Genomic DNA, 25,637 nt, shown 5'->3' with positions numbered 1-25,637 from the left:
TGGGAGGGACCACCAGGGCACCCGAATGAAGCGATTTGGACAGGGAGCTTGGGACTGCCTCCTCCCTGTTGTTAACATTTCGTGGATTGAGGGCGGGCTCTTCGACCCCATCTATTGGGAGTATTCTGTCAATCGAGGGCTTGATTGTACAGTTGTTCGTGAAAACTTTCTTCTGGAAGGAGATTCTTTTCCCCTGCCGCGGGTTTCGTGCAAGTGTCTCTGCTTGCGGGTCCGCATATCCATTTTTGGCCCTTCATACAGGAGACTGACGGATCACGAACAACAGTACAACCTTGATCAAATCGCTTTTCAGATTATTCCAGTGCTATAGGCAGATGCCTTGCTACAATAGATGGTAGTATACATCATCATCATCATCATCGTCACACAACTTTCAACACAGTCGGTTGTTTAATGGAGAATTTGCCCTTTTTGAAACTTGATCATGTAATTTTTCACGACAACTCTGTTTGTACTAAAACAAACTATGCGCCTCCTCCGAACGTCAACTTGATTTGACAGCTTTCACCATTTTCTTCGCTTTCTCTTTTGTGCGTTTCTCCTCCTCCGCTTCTGACAGTTTGAGTTGCTATTTTGCTGACGAAGGGTGCATCAGAATTTTGTGATCTTCTCTTGTACAAAATAATTTACGACGAAGCAAACGCCTATCACTCTACTGTGGTGTCAAAAAAGAATAAACCATCACGACGGGAACAAAAGATAAGTGCACTCCTCGAGTAGGTAGTTAGCTGTTTGCTGGTGGATCTATCTCCAAGCTTTTCTGAGCTGCTAATTGGGTACAAGTTCGAAACGGCAGCATATCCAATAAGGCGTATCCCATTCTTCGGGATCAGCGAGTGGTTAAAGGGGAAGAAATTTTCCACGCCATCAAAACACTACCTATAGAAGATCCGTCGCTGATTAAGGATAGCGAAGTGCCGTCATGGAGAACAACGGAACCAGTGAAGAACAGCTGCAGCAAGCGGACCAACAGCAGCAGCCTCCACTCTTCGATAATGTGGATATCACATCGCCGGACGACGAGAACGAGAACGATATCTTCGAGTCCGCTATTCAGGTTTGAATTTATCCTTCATTTGATTCAATTATCGCAGCCAGAGCAGTATCGTCATTGTTTTCCCATTTTTATATGCTCTTTTGCATATGCATGAGGGAGCAGATTGTTTATCAATCAATTTACAGATAGTTGACGAGTACGCCGTTTCGCTTCATTTAAGATTAAATGGACTCCTTACATACTTAAATTCAATTCCGACAGTGTCAGCAATATTCAGTATCAACATCTTTGCTTCGATCTTAATTTTCCTCTCTCTTCTAAAACGATAAACCGAGGTCGAGCATGATGATTCATACTTTCCCCTATTCGGTTCTCCCATAACAAGAATGTATGTTTTCGCGGTATAAAAACAGCTTCACTTTAGCTTATGTTGGTGATGTGTAATTGTTTGGAAATCGCTTATCATACTTGCTTGGAAGATAAGGATTTGACAGGAATGGGCGTTTCTATCACAGTTTTCTCGAAAGTAAAAGCTCGAATTGCCTATAATTCGAGATTTATGCTGCATACTGATTTCTAATTTTGCATCCATAGAAATAAAGGTTTTGTCCTGCTATTAAAATAACTGTTAAGGTGGTTCAGAATTTCGTTTTGTCTTAACATCGCTTATTCGATTTAAGCTCATTTGGATGATAAATGAGAATACACAGTAGGGTAACGGTCGTATTTTGGACCCCCTAAGAAAGTGATATTAGTTTTTTGTTCCAATTAATAAATTGCACAGCGTAACCAAGTCAAAGAACATGCCAAAATGTAGCGAAAAGCTTCTTCTACGAGATAAAAAGGCTCATACAGTCATGTAGGATCCGAAAAACGTCGAAAATAATTGAATTGTGAAGCACTGTCTGTCATTATTTTGGACACACCAATACATTTTGAACCCTCAATGTATATATTTTGGACCCCTGGCCTTTTTTATCGTTTGGCGACAAAGTCCACGACACTGGTTGTATAATATGCGTGCCCATAGTCTAATCAATCGATTAACAATGGAAAACCGAAGGAATTCTACGCTTTTAGTTCATAAATTTGAAAAAAGTGTTTGTTTACATTTGTAAAATTTCTGACGACTTCGATTTCTGTGTGTAACGTGTTGTAACGGTTGCATGGATGAACCGATTAAATTTAATTAATTTCAGATAGAATAAACACATTTGCTATGTACAATCGCTTGATGCAAGTGCGGAATAGTCCTATCTTTCCAAATGGCATGCGAATTGAGTTGGTCCTTCGATTTAAACTGGGAAATTTGCAGGAAAATGTCCCAGGGGGTCCAAAATATATAGGGGTCCAAAATATATTGGTTACCCTAGTACTGTGACAGTACACAAGCTCCCAACCCTGGTTTAGGGATTTCTCCAAGGAACTCAACCAGAATTCCTACGCCAATTTTGACAGTTTTTCGTTTAATATTTTCATTTGGGTTGGCTTCCTTCGAGAATTCATTCACGATTACTCCCAGGGATTGCTACTAAAATTATTTCAGGGATCCAAAGAGTACTTCTGCAATTCGTCTAAAAAATATCAAATCAAATTTCAATGAATTCTTCAAAAAATCATTTTACGATACAGACCAGTAAGTGCTACAGTAATTATTCTTTCGATAATTCCTCCGATCTTGTATCTTTTTTTCGAGTTCTGCCCAATATACAGTACACCCCGTTGATTTGAACGGTACCTCATGCAAACCATCGGGGTTTATTTTTAATTTGAACATCTAGTCACCCTAGAATCGTGCTTCTGGTCACCTCTTTCACTGTTTTGTTTTGATTCTGCGTTCCATTCCACAGCGTTCCATTCTACTTTACTCCGTTCCATGGGCTCAATGACGTTTGAACCATTTTTAATCTGACCGATGTGCAAATTAGCGGGGTACAAATTGAAAAGTGTTCAGATTAAATGTGGTCAAACCAACGGGGGTACCCGGTATATATATATTTTATTTTTTCTATCTTTAATAACGAGATTTTTAACCCTTGGCTAGTTCATCTCGGGAGCAACGGCTATACCTCCCTTCTAAAGGAAGTCGTCGCTATAACCTTGTTGTCATAAGTGAGTATCTAAGAGATGGAATTCGATTCCAGTTCCTCGGCGTGAGTTCTAACCACTACCGTGTACGCACCAAACGTTGCGCAGTTAAGAAATTATCATCCTATTTTTGCTTCTAATAAGGCTAAAATATGTATATTTTTTATTCAAACTTCTGCCAACGATAGGCTTTTAACTCTTCAGTAGAACACATGATTTAAAAAGAAGAAAAATAATTCATAAAAAAAAATAAAAAAAATGCAAAATGTGACACAATATCTTGTGCCTAACATTGCGCACAAAATCTGAATTGTTCTTAACTTTGCGCATCCCTTAAAATGCTCGTTTGTTCCAAATAATGTTAATTTTTTACTGGGTTTGTATTAAACAAAAAGGGTACAACTAATATGAGTTTCATCAGGAGTTTTTCTGTGAATTTCAATTTAATTTGTTCATCCACCCCAAACATAGAGTGGCCACAAATAGTGATTTACTCTGTTTTTCATTTTTTATTATATATTCTCAAGATTTCAAACAGAGCAATATAGTTTACAGCCGCAGCTTATGCTTATTTGTTTTCGTACGTTGCTTTATATAATTTATTCTCTAGTTTTTTTTTTAATTCTTCACCCTTTTTATTTTCTAGTTGTTTACGTTTCTCTTTTTTCTTATTTCATTCCATCTCTTTAAATAACTATCAAAGTCCGACGTTCGTGTCCACTGCTAATGGTCGTGAACGATTAGATTTCGCACAATTTGGAAGCTTTTCAAAAAAAATCTTCTCTGTTATACATGTCGTCAGCAAGAAATGGAGTATTTCCAGATGAACTTGACGAGTCTTTAGCAGTGATGTGCTTCAACTGAAGCTCAGGCGAGCTATGCTCGAGAGTTTCCTCGTTTGCAGTACTGTCCATTCGTATTTCAAGCTGCTTAAGGGCTCTCCCTTAATGGACGGACCCTTACATTTCACTGAAATCGAATCCATGGAATGCATCAATTAGTTCGGGAGATGTATTGCTGATCACTAAGCGATTCATTATTTTTGTTGCCATACGTACCGGATATTCCCTGATTGAATGGGGTTTTTTGCTAGACAACTGGAATGTGAATCATTGTCCATCAACTGGAAAGCAACCGCTATCAATTATCCAAGTTTATAGTAAAAGTCTCCTCTTGCGTAAGTACAGTGGGTTTCCCGAGATTTTTCGATGCACACCTTACCTTCAGCTTCATACAAAAGGTACTTTCAGGAATATTATATGTAGTCACTGCCTTATGGTTTGAGTGGCCATTCCTGGTAAGATCGACAGCTTCTATCATTTGCAATGACGTACATGCCCAAGTAACCACAAGCATTGAGGTATTACCGTATTTTAACTTTAATTCAACAAGTGCAATGCATCATTGCTTTTATTCTGCAATATGCGTGCAATAATGCTTTAATTCAATTTTATTAATGCAATGTAGCATTGCTTTATTGTAGCAATGAAATGTGCATCAATGGGTGATATACGGTCGCCGCTCAATGCTTCATTGCATCATCTTACTCAATGCTTCATCGCAACAAAAACGACAAGACTTCAATGCAGTATTTATCGTCGATCCTTCATTCACTCAGGCAAATAGACTATAGAAATACTTGAATATCCCTTATAAAAATTCGCCACAAGAAATCTGGTCGAAATTCGTAGATTTGTCTTATGAGAAACCAGAATTTGAAAACAAAAAAAAAAGTTGCATCAACCTGGAATTGAACCAAAAACCTTACGATTGATAGGCCCGTGCGTACACCACACGCCTATCACTGATTCAATGTGACAAGATGCTAAAACGATACATAAAGCGTGAAGATGTGCAACCGTTTTAGCCCCACATAATGAAAACAAAACAAAATCTCAACAGCAAAAGAGTGACAGCCGCGGTAAACTTGGAAGTGCAACAGTCGTGTTTACCAAACTTATTGGGGCCCATTCACAAATTTCATAACGCTGAAGGGGGTGGGTGGGTGTCCTCGTGATGTTACAGGTCATACAAAATTTGTAAGATATTCATACAAAAAGCGTAAGAAAAAAAAAAAAGCGTTATGAAATTTGTGAATAAACCCTTGCGCACTTCACCCCAAATTGAACTATCACTAAATTTGTAGAGTGCAGGAAAAAAAGGATCATCTCAACGTATTCGGTGGACTTGTTCCTTGAACCACAAGAAATAAGTGCACTAAAAACATGATTGGACTTATCTCTGCTATCACACTTTGAGGGAGCTTACACACTTGTGATGGTCCAACTTGGAGTGAAATCGACAATATTTGCCACCGACAACGAAAGGGCGCTGCTTGGAGTTGCACAATTTTCCCGGCCAAGACATGCAGCATTCATGGTCCGGAAAATAGGCGCGGCGAGTCATCGAAAACATCTCATTTAATTTAGGTTCGAATCCCACCAATCATACCAAAAAGACAGACAAATAGCTCGTAAGCAAACGCTGACCTGACATCAAACGAACAAAAAAATACTATAATATTTTTGTGTTTCTATTTTTGATCTCAAAACAATTGTTTCCTTCATGCATCAAATACACTTTGGCTAAAGCTTTTATTCGGTACAGACCGTAACTATACTTTAGCAATTGCCAACATAGAGCTAGGAAATGTAGCCGTATTTAAACTTTAATAGCGCCCTTTTCCACTTTAATACTGCATTAATGAGACATGTAATGCAGTATGACTTTATATGCCATATTTTATAGTAGCATATAAAGTGATATTGATGCAACTATATACAGCTGTACGGTTACTTGGGTGTATTTACGTGCCATTTTGAATTGCTAGAAGTGCGCAAAAATTAGGACCCTCATGTAAAAAATGGGTCCTAACATTGCGCATTGCTTTTTTCAAATAAAAATTCGACATTGATTCGAAATTCATGGAATTACTAGAATATTACCTTTTTTTGTAAATACACCTCAAATATACTTCTCACAACACAATTTTGTTCAGAAAAATGTTGATTTTTGGCAGAGCCACTCCTTAGCGCTTGTGCTAAGACGGTGTAAAAGTTGACGTTTATACGTATGACGATAAGGTTTTTGGGTTATTTACTAACATTAACGAGGGTTTCTTAGTAAACAAATGTATGCCAAATACTTATTTCACATAAACGAACATGTTACTGAAACAGAATTGTTGAAAAAATCATTGATAAATTATCATTTTTTCATGCTTCTTAAAAATGCGCAAATTTTGGAGCCGCGCAAAGTTAGGTGCGTACACGGTACACCAGGACCTTCCCCTTCTCTGCCCAATATTATTTTTTTTTCAATTATCTTAGCAATGTATCTGGGAAACCCTCTAAGACTTCCTCTCTAATGACCAGGATTTTTTCAGCAATCTTTGTAAAAGTTCATCAGAGGATACTTTGAAAGTTACACAAGTTTCATCAGAGGTTTCTTTAAAATTTTCTTTAGATAGACATCCCGATTTTCAAAATGGCAAAGTTGGCAAAGAAAGTCCTTACTTAATAACTGTGGAACTGCTCATAACAAAACTAAGCTGAGAAACAGGCTTCGTCCCTGTTGGGAACGTAATGCCAAGAAGAAGAACAAGAGGTTCGAATTTTGACCTGGCACTCAAGAATCTGACCATAACTCGTATGAGCGGTGTGGAACAGAATCGATTTTTTTTAATCACCCTAACAACTATTCTTGCCCGATCAGATGTTTATCTAATCACATTTCATTTGTTTATACAGAAACCCGCATCGTTTTCGTTAGTATTGATTCACGTTCGATGTTTCTTTCGTCAAGATAACAATGTGACGTACCATATTACTCATTTGGTGAACCCCTTCACAAATCCGTGGGGTGCGTTCAAGTACTTCAACGCCATTATGTTGGTTTTGTGTCATCCTAAGTATCGTGCAAGCACCATATTCTGAACGGTTAAGAAAATCCAATTTGAATAACTTAAATTATTAAGAATTTCAACAGCTGGGATATTGGTTTGTCTTGCCGTTGCATTTGTCTAATATCTAAATAAACGTATAGATTAAAATAAAACGTCCATCAATTATCAATTATTTAAAAAAAAAAACATGTGTTAGTCTGACGCATGCATGTTCCTAATTATGGACCCCATATACATCAATGGTCCTAATTACGAACACACATTGTTCTTTATTATGGACAGCAAACGAACTTTACGTATAATACTTGTCGAAAAAAAAAAACAACTTAACCATGTATTTTAGTTTTGAAATGCTATAATGAATCATATTTCGAACTGACAGTTTACTATTTTTGATGTAAAAACAATGAATGTTCAACATAAGGAACGGAGCGTTCAGAATATGGCGCAGTCTATAATATGGTACTGGCACGGTACATAAAATTCGGTATTTGTGTGGATTTTATTAGGATGAACTAACCTTTCAAAAATATGTTACCTTACCATGCCGAGTATCGTATCGAATCCGTTCCTCGATCCTGGAGATAGTCACTTATGATCCTAATCTCTTTTTTTCATGACTTTGACTAAATTTTTGTATTAAAAAATAACGTTACCACAAAAGTACTTAAAAATAATGTTGCAAATGAACTAAATATTTCAAAATCGGTAGGAAAAGTGTATCAGTTATGGCTATAGTGATTCCCTAATTGGCCATATACAAGCTTCCGAATTCTCACTCACTCTCACGATAATGGATTTCTCCATCACCACAATTTTCAGCGAAAAGCAGCCTTGCGAAATTATCCGTCTAAAAAACAAAGCGAGAATAGATAATGGCACAACTCCACAGCTGTGAGAATTTTATTTTATCATTCTCCTCTCCATGGAGAACTTTTCATGTGTCCATCGCCACAAGCAGCAGTTGCTTTTATGCATCAAATTAACTGCTGCTTTCGTCAAGTTGATGTGGTAGCATGGATAGCGTGCACGCATCGCGGCTGTTTTTAGCAATGTTGTAGGTTCGAATCCCGTCGGCGGCACCAGTTTTGGTTTATCCACATAGTGATAATTCTCGGGAGAAGTTGGTGAGCGAAAATATGATGGGGTGAAAAAGAAATTATCCCCGGAGTGGAAAGATTTTCGGTTATCCTCCATCGTAACTCTAGGGAAAATAAGTGTGAGCGAAAAAAGATATTCACGTGAGGAAGCGAAAAAGCATTCTCCTTACGTGCAAAAAATCGTAGATTTCGCATCATTGATACGATAATTCAGAACCCTGGCAATATGTGTTTCCTCGCAATTTTCGCATTTTGAATATTTTTGAATTTTGAGAATTTCGCAAAGAATTTATGCTGGATTTTTTAAATAATTAAAAGAGGAACCTCTGGAGTAATTTCTAAACGTTATTCTTCTTCTTCTTGGTATCACCGTCCTTACTGGAACAAAGCCTGCTTCTCAGATCAGTGTTCTCATGAGCACTTTCACAGTTATTAACTGAGAGCTTTCTTTGCTAAAGTTGTCATTTTCGCATTCGTTTATCGTGTGGCAGGTACGATAATACTCTATGCCTAGGGAAGTCAAGGGAATTCCCTTTACCTGGAAAAGATCCTGGGCCGACTGGGAATCGAACCTAGACACCTCCAGCATGGCTTTGCTTTGTAGCCGCGAACTCTAACCACTCGGTTAAGGAAGGCCCCCAAGGATTAAAAAGTTATCTCTGAGAAATTCTTTGTTGAAATATTGAAAAAAAAAACTGAAAGACAGTGGTGAAAATTTTAAGAAATCTGTGGTGGAGAAATATTTGCTTATGCTCATAAAAATGTCCTTAACGCAAACATGGGATGAACTTGTAGCGAAATCAATTGATAAATCAATGATTCCTGGTTTCGTGGATAAATTTGTGAAGGAATAATTGTAATAATTCAAAAAAAAATCAGGCTAGAGTCTCTGGAGTAATTTCTGGTGATATCTCTAAAAACTAAACCCCCTGAAGTAAGCGGTAGTTCTTGAAGCCAGCCACCATAGGTCAGTTGAAAATGAATAAAGAATTCGGGTGGATGGTAATACAGAAACGCTCGTCTGTTTCGTGCCTACAACCGTGTTTTTGGACGAGCTGTCAAATCAGCACCTTTTTCAGCACCAATTTTTTGGCATCATTCCAGTTGTTTGTGGATCACATCCGTTTCAGTCCTGTTTAAAAATGAGGATTGCATTCTTGGAGATATATTGAACTAATTTCATGGGGAATTCATAAAGAAGGATTAATACCGTAGTACGAGCAGTAAAACATTCTTCTTCTTCTTCTTGGCATTGACGTCCTCACTGGAACAGAGCCTGCTTCTCAGCTTAGTGTTCTTATGAGCACTTTCACAGTTATTAACTGAGAGCTTTCTTTGCCAAAGTTGCCCTTTTCGCATTTGTATATCGTGTGGCAGGTACGATGATACTCTATGCCCAGGGAATTCAAGGAAATTTTCATTACGAAAAGATCCTGGACCGACCGGGAATCGAACCCAGACACCTTCAGCATGGCTTTGCTTTGTAGCCGCGGACTCTAACCACTCGGCTAAGGAAGGCCCCTAGCAGTAAAACATGATGTTCCCAATAAATATTCATAAAAAAAAAACGTCTGGCTGGATTTTTTTTCATTCTTATGAGAGCTTTAATCTCCTGATTTCTGTTTAGATTGTTTTTGATTTCTTGGTTTCTGTATGGTCTTCTATTAAATCCCGTTCGATTTTCTAATTTTTCTAAAGTTCCTATGAACAAATGCACGAGTTCACTTTTTGACGTTTGAGCGGTGCCGTGTTTTTTATGTGACCATGGCAACGAGTGAATTCGGCTCCGCTCAAACATCAAATTAGTGAACTCGTGCATTGGTTCATTACACATGTCTTTGAAATTAAAATTTTTAATCCAAATGGGTTCCAATTTTAAGACAACACAAAACATCATATGACTCAAAAATCAAATTTTTGAACCACCCCCATGCTCTTTATCTAATCTCTATTTGATTCATCCGGATATCCCAATTGTTATCAATACGGTTGATTCACGTTCAACGTTTTTGTCATTGATGAGATAACAATCTGCCAAACAATGTTACTCATTTGGTGAATCCCTTCACAAATCCGTGGGAGTGGCGTTCAAGTGCTTCAACGTCATTATGTACAGTTGTGTTCAGGAAAATAGTAGTGCAAGCTGATTTTCATAAAAAATGCTCAATTTTGTCATGTTGTAATTTTGTTTCCCTTTGAGCAATCGGCATGAAATTTTGACAGGCAACTACGACTATGCTAAATTTCACAATTTTTTATTAATCAAAAATAATAGTAGTTTTAATAACTTAAATATTTACTGGGAGTTTTAAAACTTTTTTTCACTCATCTTTTCAACAATTTCCACCCAAGTTACGAATGTATAAACAAGTCATACTTTTTACAAAATTGGTGCTGACCGAAAATTTACAAAAATAAAAAAGAACTATTAGTTGGAGCGATTTCACCTGGTGCTTAACTTTTTAAACCGATGTATGAACATTCAAATTTTGTGATACACCCGATTCTGTCTTTGTACGGGGGATGCCGCGCAAAAAAAGTTTCCAGTTCAAAATTTCAAAAAATCAAGCAAAAAAAGTAACATTATTTCTCGACGTTTCATGCAAAAATAAGGTTTTGGTGGAACAAAATGTATGAATTTTTTTTTTGCACGGTCGTGTAAAAAAATCCGTGCAAAAACAGAATCGGGTGTAATGAGCTAATTGAGATAATTGAGCTCTGTTGAAATTTCATATCTATGCTCATAGAGAATCAAAGTTACATCATGCCAAAGTTGAGCATTTTGTATGAAAATCGGCTTTCACTATTAGTATTCTGAAATAACTGGAGTGGATTTTATTGAAACAAACTAATCTTTTCGAAATATGGTTAACTTAATAATAGGCTTCCTACTCCACTCCACGAAAAACACCCCCAGACCATCACATTTCTCGCGTAACAATTCTAAAGGGCCAATGATCAAATTGTAAACAAATCGGGTTTTGATACCATTCGATAGCATCTCCCAACACCCATAAACTATGCAAACATTATCAACATAATCATAAAACTTACCGTTATAAACTCGGTTTTCAAAACGGCCAATAACCGCTTTTTTCCAAATCATTCATTGGCCCCCGCTCGAAAAGGCCAATGATTAGTTCTCGCTCCATCAAGAAGGCCTACAATCGGAAAATTTCGCAAACTGTCATTGGCCTTAGCATGGTGAGAGGCCAATGACTCTCTCTTGCTCATTCATTGAAAACCAAAAAGGCCTAGCCTTGGGCCAAGCACGCTAATAAAATTCTATTTTGGCCAATGAAAAAGGCCCATGCCTTGATGAAAATCGAAAATGGGCCAAGCATTTAAACTCATCATTTTTTCCACATTTTTGTCAGTTTTCAGAATAAAATCAATCATTAGTGTGTGGTAACAGTAAATCGTCACTCAACTAGCAAGAAATCACATTGATTGATTTGAAATCTGAAAAATAGGAATTGAAAATGTGGTGAATGATATTCAAATCGAATTTTCTCAGAGTCAACGATCTGAGGATTGACCCTTTTGAATTGTTACGCGAGATTTCATCACATCACACCTCCATGCGTCACCGTTCCTTGGATGTAGCGCTCCTGAAGCTCGAGCTGTTTAACCAAAAGCAGCGGGCTCGTGTGTGGTGCAGAGCGCCACATCCAAGGAACGGTGAAGCATGGAGGAGGAAATGTGATGGTCTGGGGGTATTTTTCATGGAGTGGAGTAGGAAGCCTCGTGAAAATCGACGGAATAATGACGGCAGATTCCTACATCAACATCTTGCGGGAAAATCAACATCTTGCGGGAAACCGCTGGAATGGCCTCCACAAAGCCCAGACCTCAACCCCATCGAGAATTTGTGGGCGATTCTCGATGCCAGGGTTGACAAAACTGGTGTTACCAACAAAAATATTTATTTTGAAGCCTTGGAGCGCGCCTGGGAAGAACTAGAAACACAACACCTACAAAACCTGGTGAAAAGCATGCCGAAACGCCTCCAGCAAGTCCTTAAGGCCAAAGGAGGACACATTAACTATTAAATTGCTTTTTATTTTTCTTAAATCATCTTTTCTGGGGCCAAGAAGAAAGTGGGCACTTTATTTTGTCACTATTTTTTTTTCAATACAAATTGATTTTCTTTTTCTTTGAGTAAAATTCTTTTTTTATCAAAATTTCGTAACTGCATCTTTAAAAGAATATCAAAAATAAAATATCAAAAAAGATTTAAGTGTGTTAACTTTAATGTGAACCAAATCAATGAGAGAAATTCGAAAACTGGTGAGGTCGGCACTTTATTTTGCCTCTCAGTGTATTTCCATTAGAATTAGGTGTGGATTTTATTGAAACAAACTAATCTTTTCGAAATATGGTTAACTTAATAATGGTGAATCCTCTAGTATATTATGGGAAAAGTTCGCCCAGTCTTGGACGCCTTCCGATACTGGACATCGCCCGAAAATGGAGAAATCATTATCCAATTGAGTTACTACATTAGAAGATAGGTCCAAGATCTTTTTGAAATGGAAATTTCCTTGACTTCTTTGGGCATAGAGTATGATCGACCCACCCAAGCCAATCCTATTTTCCTTCTCCCATATCGTTTGTGTGGTCAGCATAGATTATTCAGTCATTACCCCTCCTATGATCGGCTTTGGATTGACTTGCGCTCTTATAGCCCCACCAAACGCTGCAAAATGAAAATGAAAATGAAAACTCTTGAAATAACATATTATTTTTCGTTTCAAATTATAATAGGAACCACTTTCACCCGTGTTGGAGGATGTCCCAACGGACGAGGCAGGCGATGCATTCATCGAAATCTCTGTTTCCGATCCGCAAAAAGTCGGCGATGGTATGGGATCGTATCTTGCCTACAAGTAAGTTCTTATCTTCAAATCATATCCCTCAAACTTGATTTGAATTTTCTTGCAGAGTTTCCACGAAAACCAACATACTAAAATTCAAGAAGCGCCAATTCTTCACGATGCGTCGCTTTAGTGATTTCCTTGGGCTGCACGATCTGTTGGTGAGTAAGTACCTTCGATTGGGACGCATCATTCCGCCGGCGCCAGAGAAGAACATCATCGGCACCACCAAAGTTAAAATGGGTAGCCAACCGCATAGTGATCCGGGTACTGGAATCAATTTAGAATGGGTAGAAAACCGGCGAGCTTCGTTGGAACGGTTTTTGAACCGAGTGGCCCAACATCCGTTCCTGTGTCAGGATACGGACTTTGTAAATTTTCTCGAAAGCGACCAAGAATTGCCACGTGCCGTCAATACCGCTGCACTGAGCGGGGCTGGCGTCATGCGCTTGTTCAATAAAGTTGGTGAAACGGTCAACAAAATCACCTACAAGATGGATGAAACCGATCCGTGGTTCAACGATAAAATCAACGAAGTAGAAAATATTGATGCACATATGCAAAAGTTGCACTCGGCCATCAAGGCGCTGGTTACCCATCGACGAGAGCTGGCAACCTTGACGGGAGGTGTGGCGAAATCAGCGGCTTTGTTGAGTACTTGCGAGGAGCATACTGGACTTTCGCAAGCTCTTTCCCAGTTGGCTGATGTTGAGGAGAAAGTGGAACTCCTGCGATCTGAACAAGCCAATTCCGACTTATACATTCTTTGCGAGACTATCAAGGACTACATTGGACTGTTTGGCGCTATCAAGGACGTATTTCATGAACGAGTAAAGGTATTTCAGAACTGGCAGCATGCACAGATGCAACTGACGAAAAAGCGAGAAAATAAGGCCAAGTTGGAACTCCAAGAACGGAGGGACAAATTGGACTTTGCACAGAAAGAAGTGGAAGAGGTATGGTGACGATGCGCAGCATTGATGCCATAAACCTGTGATTAATCGATTCGCTTTTTATTTCAGTGGGAGGGCAAAGTACAACGCTGTCAAAAGGAGTTCGATAACATTTCCAGCGAGATCAAAAAGGAGATGGAGCGCTTTGAATTGGCTCGTGCGCGCGACTTCAAATCGACGATCATCAAATATCTGGAAGACCAGATGGCACATCAGCAGCAGGTAAAACGATTACTTACTGAAATTTATGATAGATTTATAAGACCCACATTTTGAATGGACGTAGGAGTGGACAGAACATAAGAAGTGAGAACTATACATAAACACCGTATATATCTAATCATCATATCATCCTCTCTCTTTCCCGTGGTAGTAGATCCAGAGCTCCACTGCAAAAAGATAAGTTTGCACAAAGTAAATTTGAAAACTATAGCCGCTAATGGTTCAAATCGACAAATTGAATCATACTGTGAACATTTTCCGCGTGTATTTACTCAAATTATCTTACTTTTTGGCGGTACATGTTTACTTTTTGAAATAATGAAAAGTGTATTTATTGGTCATATTATTACTCTACGATAATAGTGATCAAAGATGAAAGATATCTATCCAGGTTTTTAAAAGCGCTAATGGCTGCCGCAAATAGGCTCACTTTCTGGTAGAGATAAGTCTGTTTGACGTTTGGCTTGGGTCGTTTTCTATTGAATGATCCCAAGCCAAACGTCAAATCGTATGTTCCCTATCAGAAAGCGAGCCTATTTGCGGCAGCCATTAGCGCTCGTAAAACGCTGGATAGAGTAGTGATTTGTGGGATGGATATAGGGCAAACGCTCCCTTAGTGGAGGTAGCTCCAATAGTGGAGGTAGTGTGTTTTGGCATGTTTCGCGCTAATGAATGATTATGTGATATTTTTGTATTATGTACGATGCGAAAATGATACAAGTAATCGAATTATATTCATGAAATTTAACCGTAAAACTATTTAAAACAATTATTTTGCTTATTTTTTTTGCTCCTTTGCACCTATAGTGGTGCATCAGTACCCATAGTGGAGGGTCCCATAAGAAATCAATGGTTTGCGCCACTAAAGGAACCATCCATAAAATATACCTTCACTAAAGGAACAGTGTTCCTATTATTGGTGCAAGGCTTTTTGCAGGGAAATTTCAAATGAATCGTGATTTTTATACATTTGAATGATAGAAGAATTTGAGATCTATCGAATGATACGTTAAAATCATATATTTCATGATCTTAACACCGTGTTTTAGCAGTTTTCCCTTAGGTGCACCACTAATGGTACACTTGCCCTATGAGCATTCTAATAAACATATTATTTGTATTGAATACCTGTGTTACAATATCGCACTGAATTAGTTTATGTTGGATTCGTCGAAAAGTGGTGGTGCTCTTCAGTGTTGATAGACTCACACTCAAAATCTCAATCAATACGCTCTCCCGTGAGAGCAAACTCATTAGTGATCTGCTTCGCAAATCTCACGCTTGAAATTTTGATGCAAAATCAACTCAATCAACTCAAACCGTAACAAATGATTCAGTCGCAAAACCCGGCAAAAACTCGTAAATCCCGAATGTTGTTGTTTACGTTAGAAAGGATTAACATAATTTTACCAGACTAACAAGAAATTATTGCCGTGGGTGAGTAAACTGTGGAAATACGAGACAATGAGTTAAAAAGGTGAGCCAACTCATCCATGATTTTTTGACTGCTGAATTGCATGATTGACAACTCACGCATGAAAAATCTCAAGCGTGAGTTGTGAGAAATTGAGTTTTTCACAACACTGGTGCTCTTACATACATACGTAGACTTGTCAAATATGATATACTGCCCCTCTTTGCACAACAGTCCCATGTTGGAAAACGACAAACTGAGAAAAAGACGATTGAAATGTGGAAACACTTTCGCTCCATTTTGAGTCTTTATTTGGCCTAAAATGTGTTAAATTGCTACATATCACTGTTTGTTGAGTACACGAACAAACCTAATAAATTTCTTTTGAATTAAAGTTGAAAATTTGCCTTAAAATGCACAAAAATCGTAGCGAGACTGTTATGCGATTATATACAATATAATATACTAATTTAATTGCATACCAGTCCCATCATATTCATCGGCTCGTTCGACAGCTACTAAAACACTCATTGTTATTAATGCACTGGTTGTTTCATTTGCTGTTTATGTTCTTTGGTCGTAAAAAAATAATTATTATAGTACAGTCAACTCTCCGTAACTCGATATTAAGGCGACTATCGAGTTAGGGAATTATCGTGTTAAAAAACACAAATCAGGGTAACTTTGTTTAAAGGGCGAAGGTATCCATGAAAACCCACATTTACTACACTTTCTATAACTCGATATCGAGGTACGGAAGAGCGAGTTACGGATAGTATACTGTATGTCCATGGATGAATCACCAGATAAAAGAAACATCGTGTTGAATGATTTCTCAAAACACACGTTATGATGTGGAATGCGCTTACAGTCATGAGAGACCCAGATGATCATCTTTTGGATAATGCGGAAATGGAATCCGAAGGAAATGATTCGAGATGTTTCAGAACAACCTAGCTAATCTGTTATATGGGAGATCCAGAATGACGAAACAAATTTTTCAGGCAACTTCTGTAAGCCTTGACCGCAGATCTAAAATACAGTGGCTCGTGGGATGTGCCGAGCCAAAGTCTTTCTGTATTTTCCCAATAAGCAGATGAAGAAGACGATGTGGTTGCTGATTGTTTTTATATGGAAATCTGGTTTTCGCATTGAAAAGTTTTTATTTTGCACACTTACAAGCAAGGAGTACTTTTACTTTTAGTCAATTTTACCAGTTATCGAAAAACGCAAAAATAAGTTTTAGTTCGATATTCTTGAGCACCTGAGACTGAGCACCAGCAAAGAATCATTACAAAATTTAAATAAAAAATGTAAATTTAACTTTATTTTATTTTATTTTTTGTTGCTCATTTGTTTTTATTCCCCCCTTACCACCCAAATGGTTATCTACGGACATACAAGAAGATTAATATTTGTATAAGCGAAATTTTGCAATGCATCGTAATTGAAAATACATAATTATGTGTGATATCCACTAATTTAAAAATATTTTCGAAACAACGTGAATACATGACATTTCTAATGTCGTAAGCAAGTGTGTATTGAATACAGTCAAACCCTCATGAGTCGATATCTGAAGGAATCATAGACTCATGGAAACATCGAGTCATGGAACAGAAATGCTTTGGAAAGCTGTTTGAGCGAATCATCATAGTTACCATGAAATTTTGTTTAAGTATGGTTCCATGAGTCGATATTAAGACATAGAACATGGAGGTTTCACTGTATAATTGATTTCCTTTCACTTCGCTACACATCAGTGAATAACTAGTAGTATCGAGAGTCCGAATGTAGTACTAGAAGTGGTACCCATTCTGAGCCCGATCACTATACGGACTTTGATGTGACTGTTATGCGAATATTTTCAAGATGGGACAACACAAATGGGGTTTGTTTTTGTACAAGTTAGGAACAAAGGCTACTTTTTTAGCAGTTTTTATCGATCTTCTGACGATGTTGAGTTGATTTATGCAAAAAACGCAAATCGGTCAAAAGTCGACATGGGACTGTTATGCGATTATGGGCAGTATACTGATATATAAAATTGTTTTTTCTTCTTCTTCTTACAGCAAATGAAGTACTGGGAAGCGATCGTGCCGGTGGCCAAAGAGATTGCCTGAGACGAACTAAACGCAACGAACACAATCAGTACTGACGAAAACAATAGTAGGAAACTGACAAATACACTGCGTCTCTCGATCAACCTGGCCGACGCCAACGCAAGAATTTCCTAGATTTCTCCATTGTTCTTGTAGACTCGCATTTTCGTTGCTGGCGGAATAAACACATAAGGTAGAATAAGCAAAACCTTCGGAGCGCATTGCCAGTGAGAGTGCGACACAAAATTCATCCTTCTTTCTCAATCGTTACGAGCCATCATCATACATATACTAAAATTCGGTATAGCTGCTTAGTGAACCTTTCAGGGCGATTTCGGATAGCGGAGCTCGTTCTAAGTCAAAAACGACCAATGTTGAAATGTTTGTTTTCTCTTTATTTATGGCAGAAGTTTTTGTACATAAATTAACTTGATTTTTGAATAAATCTGAGCCTGTGTTTATTTGCAGATCAAATGCAGGACATATCAAGCAAAATGCTGATATAATCGTTTCGAGATCTATAATGTACATAGTTAAACCGAAAGTACGTATTGCGCTTTGGAATTTCAGAACAATTACATGTTCGGTCAATCATACACGCGATAATTTATATTTCGCGAATACCTGTCTCGAATGTTAATCATCTTATTCAGCTATATTGTTGAACGGTTCAAATTTGCAGAAATACTAAGACGAGCTCTATAGATAGGCTATTTATTAATTTCTGATCTGTCTATGAATGGTTTTGTTTGAATTTGTATGCATCCATCATAACTGCGAACATCATTGAATAGTACTTTTAAGCATAAAAGATTTTTATATCTCTTCTTAAAGCATTGAAATCTAATCAGGTCGTAGTGCGCGACAATGGACTAATCGAAGTTCATGTGTAGACAAATTGATATAGAACAAAGTGATATATCTGTAACATAAAAAACATGCCGTTTTACGCAATTTTTATGCTTGCATTTATGATCTCGATCTGCATTAAACTTATACTTATTTCCCGTCAACACCATTAGAATGCATACAATTCATTGCGTCCGAGCTGAACAATCAACCATAGCCAGAACTGAATAACAAACGCGTAACTAAATTTACCAAAACATTCCGTACATCTTTGTTTACTACAATTGCTTTGAATTATACATTTACATCAATCGATGGTAGGCCTTTATAGATACAATTTTATACATTTTTCTCATTTTTCTGCGTTTCATCCAATACACACATACTGTTGATTGAATTTAGCGCTAATTATAGTTTCTGTATGTGCTATGTAAACTAGCGTGATAAAATAATTGATTGTCTATATATATTTCATACACCGAAAACAAATGTATAACAAAGAATAAATTATTGTTAACTATTTCTCTTTGAAAAAGTATATATCTGAGAGCTATTAAAGAAATAAACATTAAGTGATTGAAATCCCCGCAAAATGTGTGCATCTTTTCTCTGAACTAACCCTTCTTACAGTTATCGGCCAACTCGAACTGAATGAGGATAATCAGATAACTAGTGGCCGACGTTATTATCTGAAAAAGGATAAAAAGCATTGAATCTACTATACTGTTACGCAGGCAGCAAATCATACCGAAAACAATACCGAATAGTCTAACGTGAACATTCCACAGGCGGTGAATTTGATTGGATGATGCATCAATTGAATCAGGAACATCTCAACCTGTAACGAGATGGAAAATGGTCAAGTAATGTCTCGAAGGAATTCTTCGCGTGATATTACCGTTTGCTTTAGTTGTGCGTCCATGTGCAACGAATTGTACCGATGCAAGATTTCTGATGTTTTGTTAGACTGGAAGAAAAAAATCAAGGCGATAAGCGATAAAGTGAGTAAAATTCTATACCATCTGACTATATTAAAGACAATAATAATAATTTTCTTTTAACAACTTCCTTTTCCTCCACCTTTATTTTCTAACAAAGTAGCAAATATATTTCATAGATTTATTTAAGCATTGTTCAGACATTAGTACCTTTGGTGTTACATCAATTAGTTTGATAAAACCTCGTCAACGATGTTACGTCAATTTACTCGGTCCATGGTTGTGTCCCTCCAACTTAGAATTTAGTCACGCTCTCCAGATCTTGTTGTCAAGCCACCTCGCTCGCTGTGCTTCACGCCGTCTTGTACCAACCGGATTCGACGCGAACACCATCTTTGCAGGGTTGTAGTGGTAGTCTTGAAACATGTCCAGCCCAACGCACCCTTCCGGCTTCCGCCATGGATACAGGGTGGCCGTAGAGCCTAGCAGCTCGTCGTTAATCCACCTCTGCCACACACCGTTCTACTGCACACCGCCAAAGATGGTCATAAGCAGCAGTTCAAACACTCCAAATGCTTGCAGGTTCTCTTCCAGCAAGGTCCATGCTTCATGTCTACCCGAGGAGGAACAAATAACTTATGCATACCATATTTTGGTATCATACCAAAATTGGGTATTGTTCAGTTGTCAATACCTCAATTTGGTATCATAATGGTATTGAAAAAAAATTTCAAAACAATTAAAAATACTTCATTGAGGTATTAAAGAGCTATTGAGGTCTGCTGGAGGTATTGAACTATTATTGAAAAATTTCAATTTTATATGAAAATCCATCAAGTATTATTGAGTTATTACAATACCTGATCTAATTATCAGTTTGGTATTCGTAGAATATGCTTGAGATATTATTTGAGGTATTTTACCTCTTATACAGGGCTCATTCATACCTCATTCAGGTTGTAAGTTTTGGAAATTATCTGGTATGGAATACCTTAGTTTGGTATTCAGAAGTTATTTTCTTCTGCTCGGGTATAGAGGACCAGGTCTTATTAGCGTTTTGTACATAGTACATTTGGCGGCGTCCATTTATTACGTAACGCTAAAATTGTAAATTTTTGACCCCCCCCCCCCTCCGTAACGCTTTTTGTATGAAAATTTTTAAATTTTTGTATGAGCCGTAACGCTTGAGCCTACTCCCCCCCTCCCCCTTGAGCGTTACGTAATTTGTGGATGCCGCCTTTGGTGCGGGAGTGAATCTACTACTACAGATGCGTCTCCGTATTTAACGACTAACGTTATTATCAATTGTTAAAGAGGCAGAATCCGTCATTAATTTCAGAATTATCAAAAGCAGTTTTTTCGTTCAAAATCAAGAAATTTTACAGAAAAATGTGTTCACTGTATTCTATTCTCCAACCGATAAACAGTGAACACATTTTCATCGAATAATTGCGATGACGGAGCGAGGTAGACGAACTCACAAATCGTAACACTGCTGCCTAGGCGGGTTCTGTCGCGCTCGGTTCCGCCTATTGGCATGTACTTTATTTTTGACGCATTCACCACCAAACCGACTTCTGTCGCTTCACGTTTCAGGCGGCTGGCACCAGCAAACAAATTGGCTGGATCTCGTGGAAATCGTACCTCGGTTGTTGAACCCACATGACACCTTCTAGCGCGATGTTGGACAGCAGGCACGAAAGTCTATCACCTTGTCGAAGTCCCCGGCGAAATTTATTATTTTTTCATTCAAAAAGCGTTTCGAAGGGAAATGGAACTGACAATTTTTAATTTTAGCGTTACGTAATAAATGAACGCCACCATAGCTTAAAATGCGAGCTTTGGAAATTAAACTAAGTAAAAGTAAGTTTTTCTTAGTAACTCTATTAATGTAAACAACTAGCATTAAAATTAATTTTCCCATCGAGCTGAAACTTTACACTATTGTTCTGGGACCCAAATGGAATCTAGAAAGTGAGATTGTGGAGTTATTTTCCTATTCTAATGTATGCATACTTAGATAAACGTGAAAATGTTTCATACAAGAGTTTTGAAATTGATGCAGTCAAACTATGTTTTTATCCATCTCGTTTATTCGGTAGGCTCGGGCGCTATAGGGCATAACAGAGCCAAAATCATGTCACTTTTTAACATTTCATACTTTGTAATTACCTTAGTCAGTCAAACTTTTATTTTCTAAGATATTAGTGTTGGATTTGTACGTAAAAAAATATTGTTTGAAAAAAAACTAGTTGGAGACCATACATACCTCTTCCGTTGCCAACTCACACACATCGGCTATGCAATATGCTTCATAAGAAACCAGCATAAAAACGAAAAGAATTGTTAGATCTCTATACAACATCCCACTGCTGGAATTGCTGTTCAAACGGTAAACACTGAGGAATAAAGAATACATCTGTCGAAAAAACGATTTTTCATATTATTATAAAATAATGTCGAACTGTATTGTTCAATTAATACCTGACTGAGAACCAACACAGAAATCAACGTAAAAACAGTTAGCATTTGAAGACTAAAAAACTTGTTTAGTCTCGATGCAAGGGTAATTATTTGACTGCGTATCATCATAATTCGGAGCAGCTGGTAAGAATATTTCGTAGAGCACTTTCCGAATCGTATAATGTGAAGCTCACGAGCTATTTTATGGTGTAGATTGTGCAGCATGTCATTCACCAGTTCTAGATAACGTCGCACATACAGTACCTCCAAATAATACCACGAGGCAAGATTAACAATCAAAGCCTTTGGATACATCGTCGTGAACACATCGAAAATTATCCACAGTTCGCTTTCGGTTTCAAGTTTGTGAATAGTTATAAACACAATAGAGATTGTCAACAAAATGATGCCAATCATCACCATTTTAAGTGCTTTCATATTAAGTATTCGATACAAATCCACTGGAGTGTAATTGATAGATTTTTGAACACGCATAAAGTCATCGAACAGCTCTTCAGAATTGCGCCTCGTTATGTATCTCCTAATAGTTCCTATCAGCATAACATTGATTAGTAAGGTCGCCTCAATACCACTGACTGCCTTTGCAACCATGCTTTGTTCATCACTTCTACTGAATAATAGATCAGAAGATTTATAATGAATAATCATTATAACCGATAGAGAAATGCTGTAAAACGCGAATATTTTCGATGTATAAACTTTGCCTTTAGATTTGTCGTAAATTTGTACAGTAAATCCCATCAAAACCGATAAGACATAAAACGATAGTAGCACCAGCCGCACTAAATAATAACTGTTCATGCGCCTGAACGATTTCCCGGATATCATTATGTGAAGTTGTATTGTCCGACTAACGTGTCAGTTTGAAATGGGCTGCATATACTGAATCGTGTAATCAGGTTGCGGATCTATAATTGATCCGATGTTGATTGACGGAACATTTCCCAACATAAACACAACCGAAACGGATAAGTAACGAAAGGCAACAACAACATACTTTATTATGCTATTTTTTTTGAGTCGTTATTGAAACTAAAATCGATTAATTGTAGACCAAACAAATACATATTTCGTTTTTTAATTGTTTTCAATTATTAAATATTAGTTGGGAACTGAAATATATCAGAAAATAATAAAACTGATGTTACCAAATTGTATTGTATGCATTTGAAGTTACGAAATTTATCAACGGTGCGTAGGTGATATTTAATTTTCATTTACTTTCGATTTCATTTCTAACATTTGGATCGAAATACACTTTGCTTTTTTCATACACTACAGACACCGCACAGGACCGCATAGGACCGCACAAAATTATTCTATGGAATCTAAATGCTACTTTTTTCCAAACCCAAGGATTTTCCTTTCCAGGAATTCACTGTGAAGTATATAGGGATTCCTTCAAATATTCACATTTCTGAAATTTATACATATTCTTCAAGAAATTTTGTATGAGTTCCTTTTTGAACTCCTTGAATTCTATTTAAGTTGCGTATTGTTCTCTTGGAATTCTGCCATAAAACCTTAAACAAAAAAAACTCCTGAAAATTTCTCAAGATTTTTTCGATGAAATGCAAACTGAGACAATTAAAACAAGCCTTCAAAAAATATTTTTAGTTTGCTTTTAAAATTCTTACCGGATTAATGAAGAGTGCCTTGGATTTTTTGGTGTAAATTCCAAAAGAATCCCAGATTACATGTCCAGGAGAAGTTTAGGAAGAAATTCTCAAATAATTTTTAAAGGTTTTCGCAGAGAGAATTCAAATAAAAGATTTCGATGATCTATCCATAAGCTTATAATAATAATGTTTTTGTAAAAAATGTTACCCCAAGTAAAAATTAATGATTTTTTTATAATGCTTCCAGAAAACCGTATAATCACCTCTACGAGTGATCAGTACCAGTAGTTGTTTAAAAGATATAAAATTTCTAACATCTGCATAAAAACAAAAAAATTAAAAAGTGTATAGCCCGAATACAAACGACGTTACACTTGTTAGGTATTTTTCGTTGTCTAGCTAAAGAACTCATTTTGTTGGACAAACAGCACTTCAAAACTCGATATAAACTTATACATACCTCTTCCACCACTTGCTCACACGCATCGGTTATACAGAAAGCTTCGTACAAAATAAGAATCAAGCAAAATATAGAACTTAAGCTTTTCTGTTGTGATTCTTCGATTTGATCTTGGCTTAAGTGATGGATCAGTAGAAAAACGGCATACATCTGTAAAATGATAATGCAAAACTATACAATCATCTAGTAACAAAAACCAATATTTACCTGATTGAGGGTTAACACAGAAATTAGTGTAAAAACCGTCAGCATCTGAAGGTTATTATTATTGTTTATTTTAAAAGCTAATGCAATAACTCGATTGCGGATCATCATTATTCGAAAAAGCTTCAAAGATAGGCTTTGAAAGTTCTTATCGAGATTGATAACCTTTACTTCTTTAGCTGCCTCGTAATGCATTTCAGAGAGCATATGATTTATGAGTTCTAAATAGCGATGCACGTATAGTACTTCTAAGTACTGCCATGATGCAAGATTCACAATCATTACTTTTGGATACATTAATGTGAACACGTCAAACACTTCCGATACAGAAGTTACAGTTCTTAGTTCGGGCAAAATTAGAATTAAGAGTAGTGCTGTGCCAATCATCGCCGCTCTCATTACTCTAATGTTAGCAGTGCCATAAATCTGAGAGGAAGTGAAGCCAATAACTTTTTGAATATTTGCATAGTCATCGAAAAGACTTTCTATGTTTTTTCTCATCGTGTACCGCCGAATAGTTCCAAGCAGCATAATATTGAGTAGTAAAAATGCTTCTACTGCATTGACTGTTGACTCAACTACACCCAATTCACTATTTCTGCCTATTAGGTTACCAGAAGTGATGTGCTTGATTATCAAAATAATTGATATTCCAATGCTGTAGAAAGCAAGAATCTTTGAGGTGTAAATTCTATTTTTTGTGCTATCGTAAACTTGAGCAGTGAAGCCCACGAGTATGGATTGAACATAGAATAATAGTAACACGTAGCGCACTAGTCTATAACTATCCAGACGGGTTATCGGTTTTACTTTCGCCATGACGCGGTAGGTACGAGTGTTAATCTTGTGCCGAACAATTTGGTAATGAGCTTTCCCGACTGGAGAATTATGTGGGGATCGATATATACTGTGACATTGATTGACATTTAAGTCACCGAATTGAACAATTAAAGAAGGTGCATTTAGGCGAATTTCTGCTTCTGCTTGATAATGCGATAAAACGTACCACAGTAAAAATTGAACAATTTTTAACTTCTGTATTTTTTCCCCACAAATATTGAATCAAAATGAGCACTATAGTGGTGCATAATAAGCAAGTCAGTTTGTGTATTGCTTAGATATCGTTGAATGTAGTTTTGCATGGTCAAGCTTTTGTTGGACAGTCCACAAAATGTTGCGGAAATAACGGAGTTAAACATATGGCGTATTGTGAAGTAATATGAGCTGTATCGTCAAACATTTTTCAAGATCCATAACAACTAACATTTTAAAGTTAATAAGGCTGATACAAATATTAATTTTCTTTTATGTCCGAGACCACTTGGAAGTTACGAGGGGGGGGAAAAAAATAAAAACGAAAAAAAAGTTATTTCTTTCAATTTTTTATTTTTAACTATAGTTATTA

The 25,637-nt window shown here is 37.1% G+C and overlaps 2 protein-coding genes across 3 annotated transcripts; one reads left to right on the top strand and one right to left on the bottom strand.

The window, feature by feature from the left end:
* Positions 1 to 567: 567 nt before the first annotated feature.
* Positions 568 to 19,109, top strand: LOC5566808 (sorting nexin-2). Its single transcript, XM_001651167.2, has 5 exons — positions 568 to 1,078; positions 12,878 to 12,999; positions 13,055 to 13,943; positions 14,010 to 14,162; positions 17,649 to 19,109. Exons 1-5 carry the CDS (start codon positions 944 to 946, stop codon positions 17,697 to 17,699), a joined length of 1,350 nt encoding a protein of 449 aa, XP_001651217.2. The 5' UTR covers positions 568 to 943; the 3' UTR covers positions 17,700 to 19,109.
* Positions 18,085 to 25,431, bottom strand: LOC23687866 (putative gustatory receptor 58a). 2 transcript variants are annotated; one of them, XM_021846882.1, is made up of 5 exons: positions 24,236 to 25,431; positions 24,029 to 24,178; positions 19,426 to 19,494; positions 19,288 to 19,365; positions 18,085 to 19,216 (listed from the first exon to the last, which is right to left on the bottom strand). In XM_021846882.1, the coding sequence occupies exons 1-5, from the start codon at positions 25,049 to 25,051 to the stop codon at positions 19,142 to 19,144; spliced, it is 1,188 nt and encodes a 395-aa protein (XP_021702574.1). In that variant the 5' UTR covers positions 25,052 to 25,431; the 3' UTR covers positions 18,085 to 19,141. The 2 variants fall into 2 exon arrangements, with proteins under 2 accessions (XP_021702574.1, XP_011493295.2); XM_011494993.2 differs by having other exon boundaries at positions 19,276 to 19,365; positions 24,236 to 25,375.
* Between the last annotated feature and the right edge of the window lie 206 nt (positions 25,432 to 25,637).

Source organism: Aedes aegypti, chromosome 2, assembly GCF_002204515.2.
Source record: "Aedes aegypti strain LVP_AGWG chromosome 2, AaegL5.0 Primary Assembly, whole genome shotgun sequence".
Lineage (NCBI taxonomy): Eukaryota > Metazoa > Arthropoda > Insecta > Diptera > Culicidae > Aedes > Aedes aegypti.
This window is presented reverse-complemented; position numbering and strand designations above follow the sequence as displayed.

What these genes read in the sequence shown, in the direction of transcription:
- LOC23687866 (XM_011494993.2), bottom strand. Translation starts at nt 25,051, where the DNA reads ATGGCGAAAGTAAAACCGATAACCCGTCTGGATAGTTATAGACTAGTG. An exon ending in GTGAGCAAGTGGTGGAAGAG is followed by an intron (nt 19,495 to 24,028) that starts GTATGTATAAGT and finishes TTTTTCTTCCAG; the next exon opens with TCTAACAAAACATCAGAAAT. An exon ending in ACGCACAACTAAAGCAAACG is followed by an intron (nt 19,366 to 19,425) that starts GTAATATCACGC and finishes ATCTCGTTACAG; the next exon opens with GTTGAGATGTTCCTGATTCA.
- LOC5566808 (XM_001651167.2), top strand. Translation starts at nt 944, where the DNA reads ATGGAGAACAACGGAACCAGTGAAGAACAGCTGCAGCAAGCGGACCAA. An exon ending in TCTTCGAGTCCGCTATTCAG is followed by an intron (nt 1,079 to 12,877) that starts GTTTGAATTTAT and finishes AAATTATAATAG; the next exon opens with GAACCACTTTCACCCGTGTT. An exon ending in GGATCGTATCTTGCCTACAA is followed by an intron (nt 13,000 to 13,054) that starts GTAAGTTCTTAT and finishes ATTTTCTTGCAG; the next exon opens with AGTTTCCACGAAAACCAACA.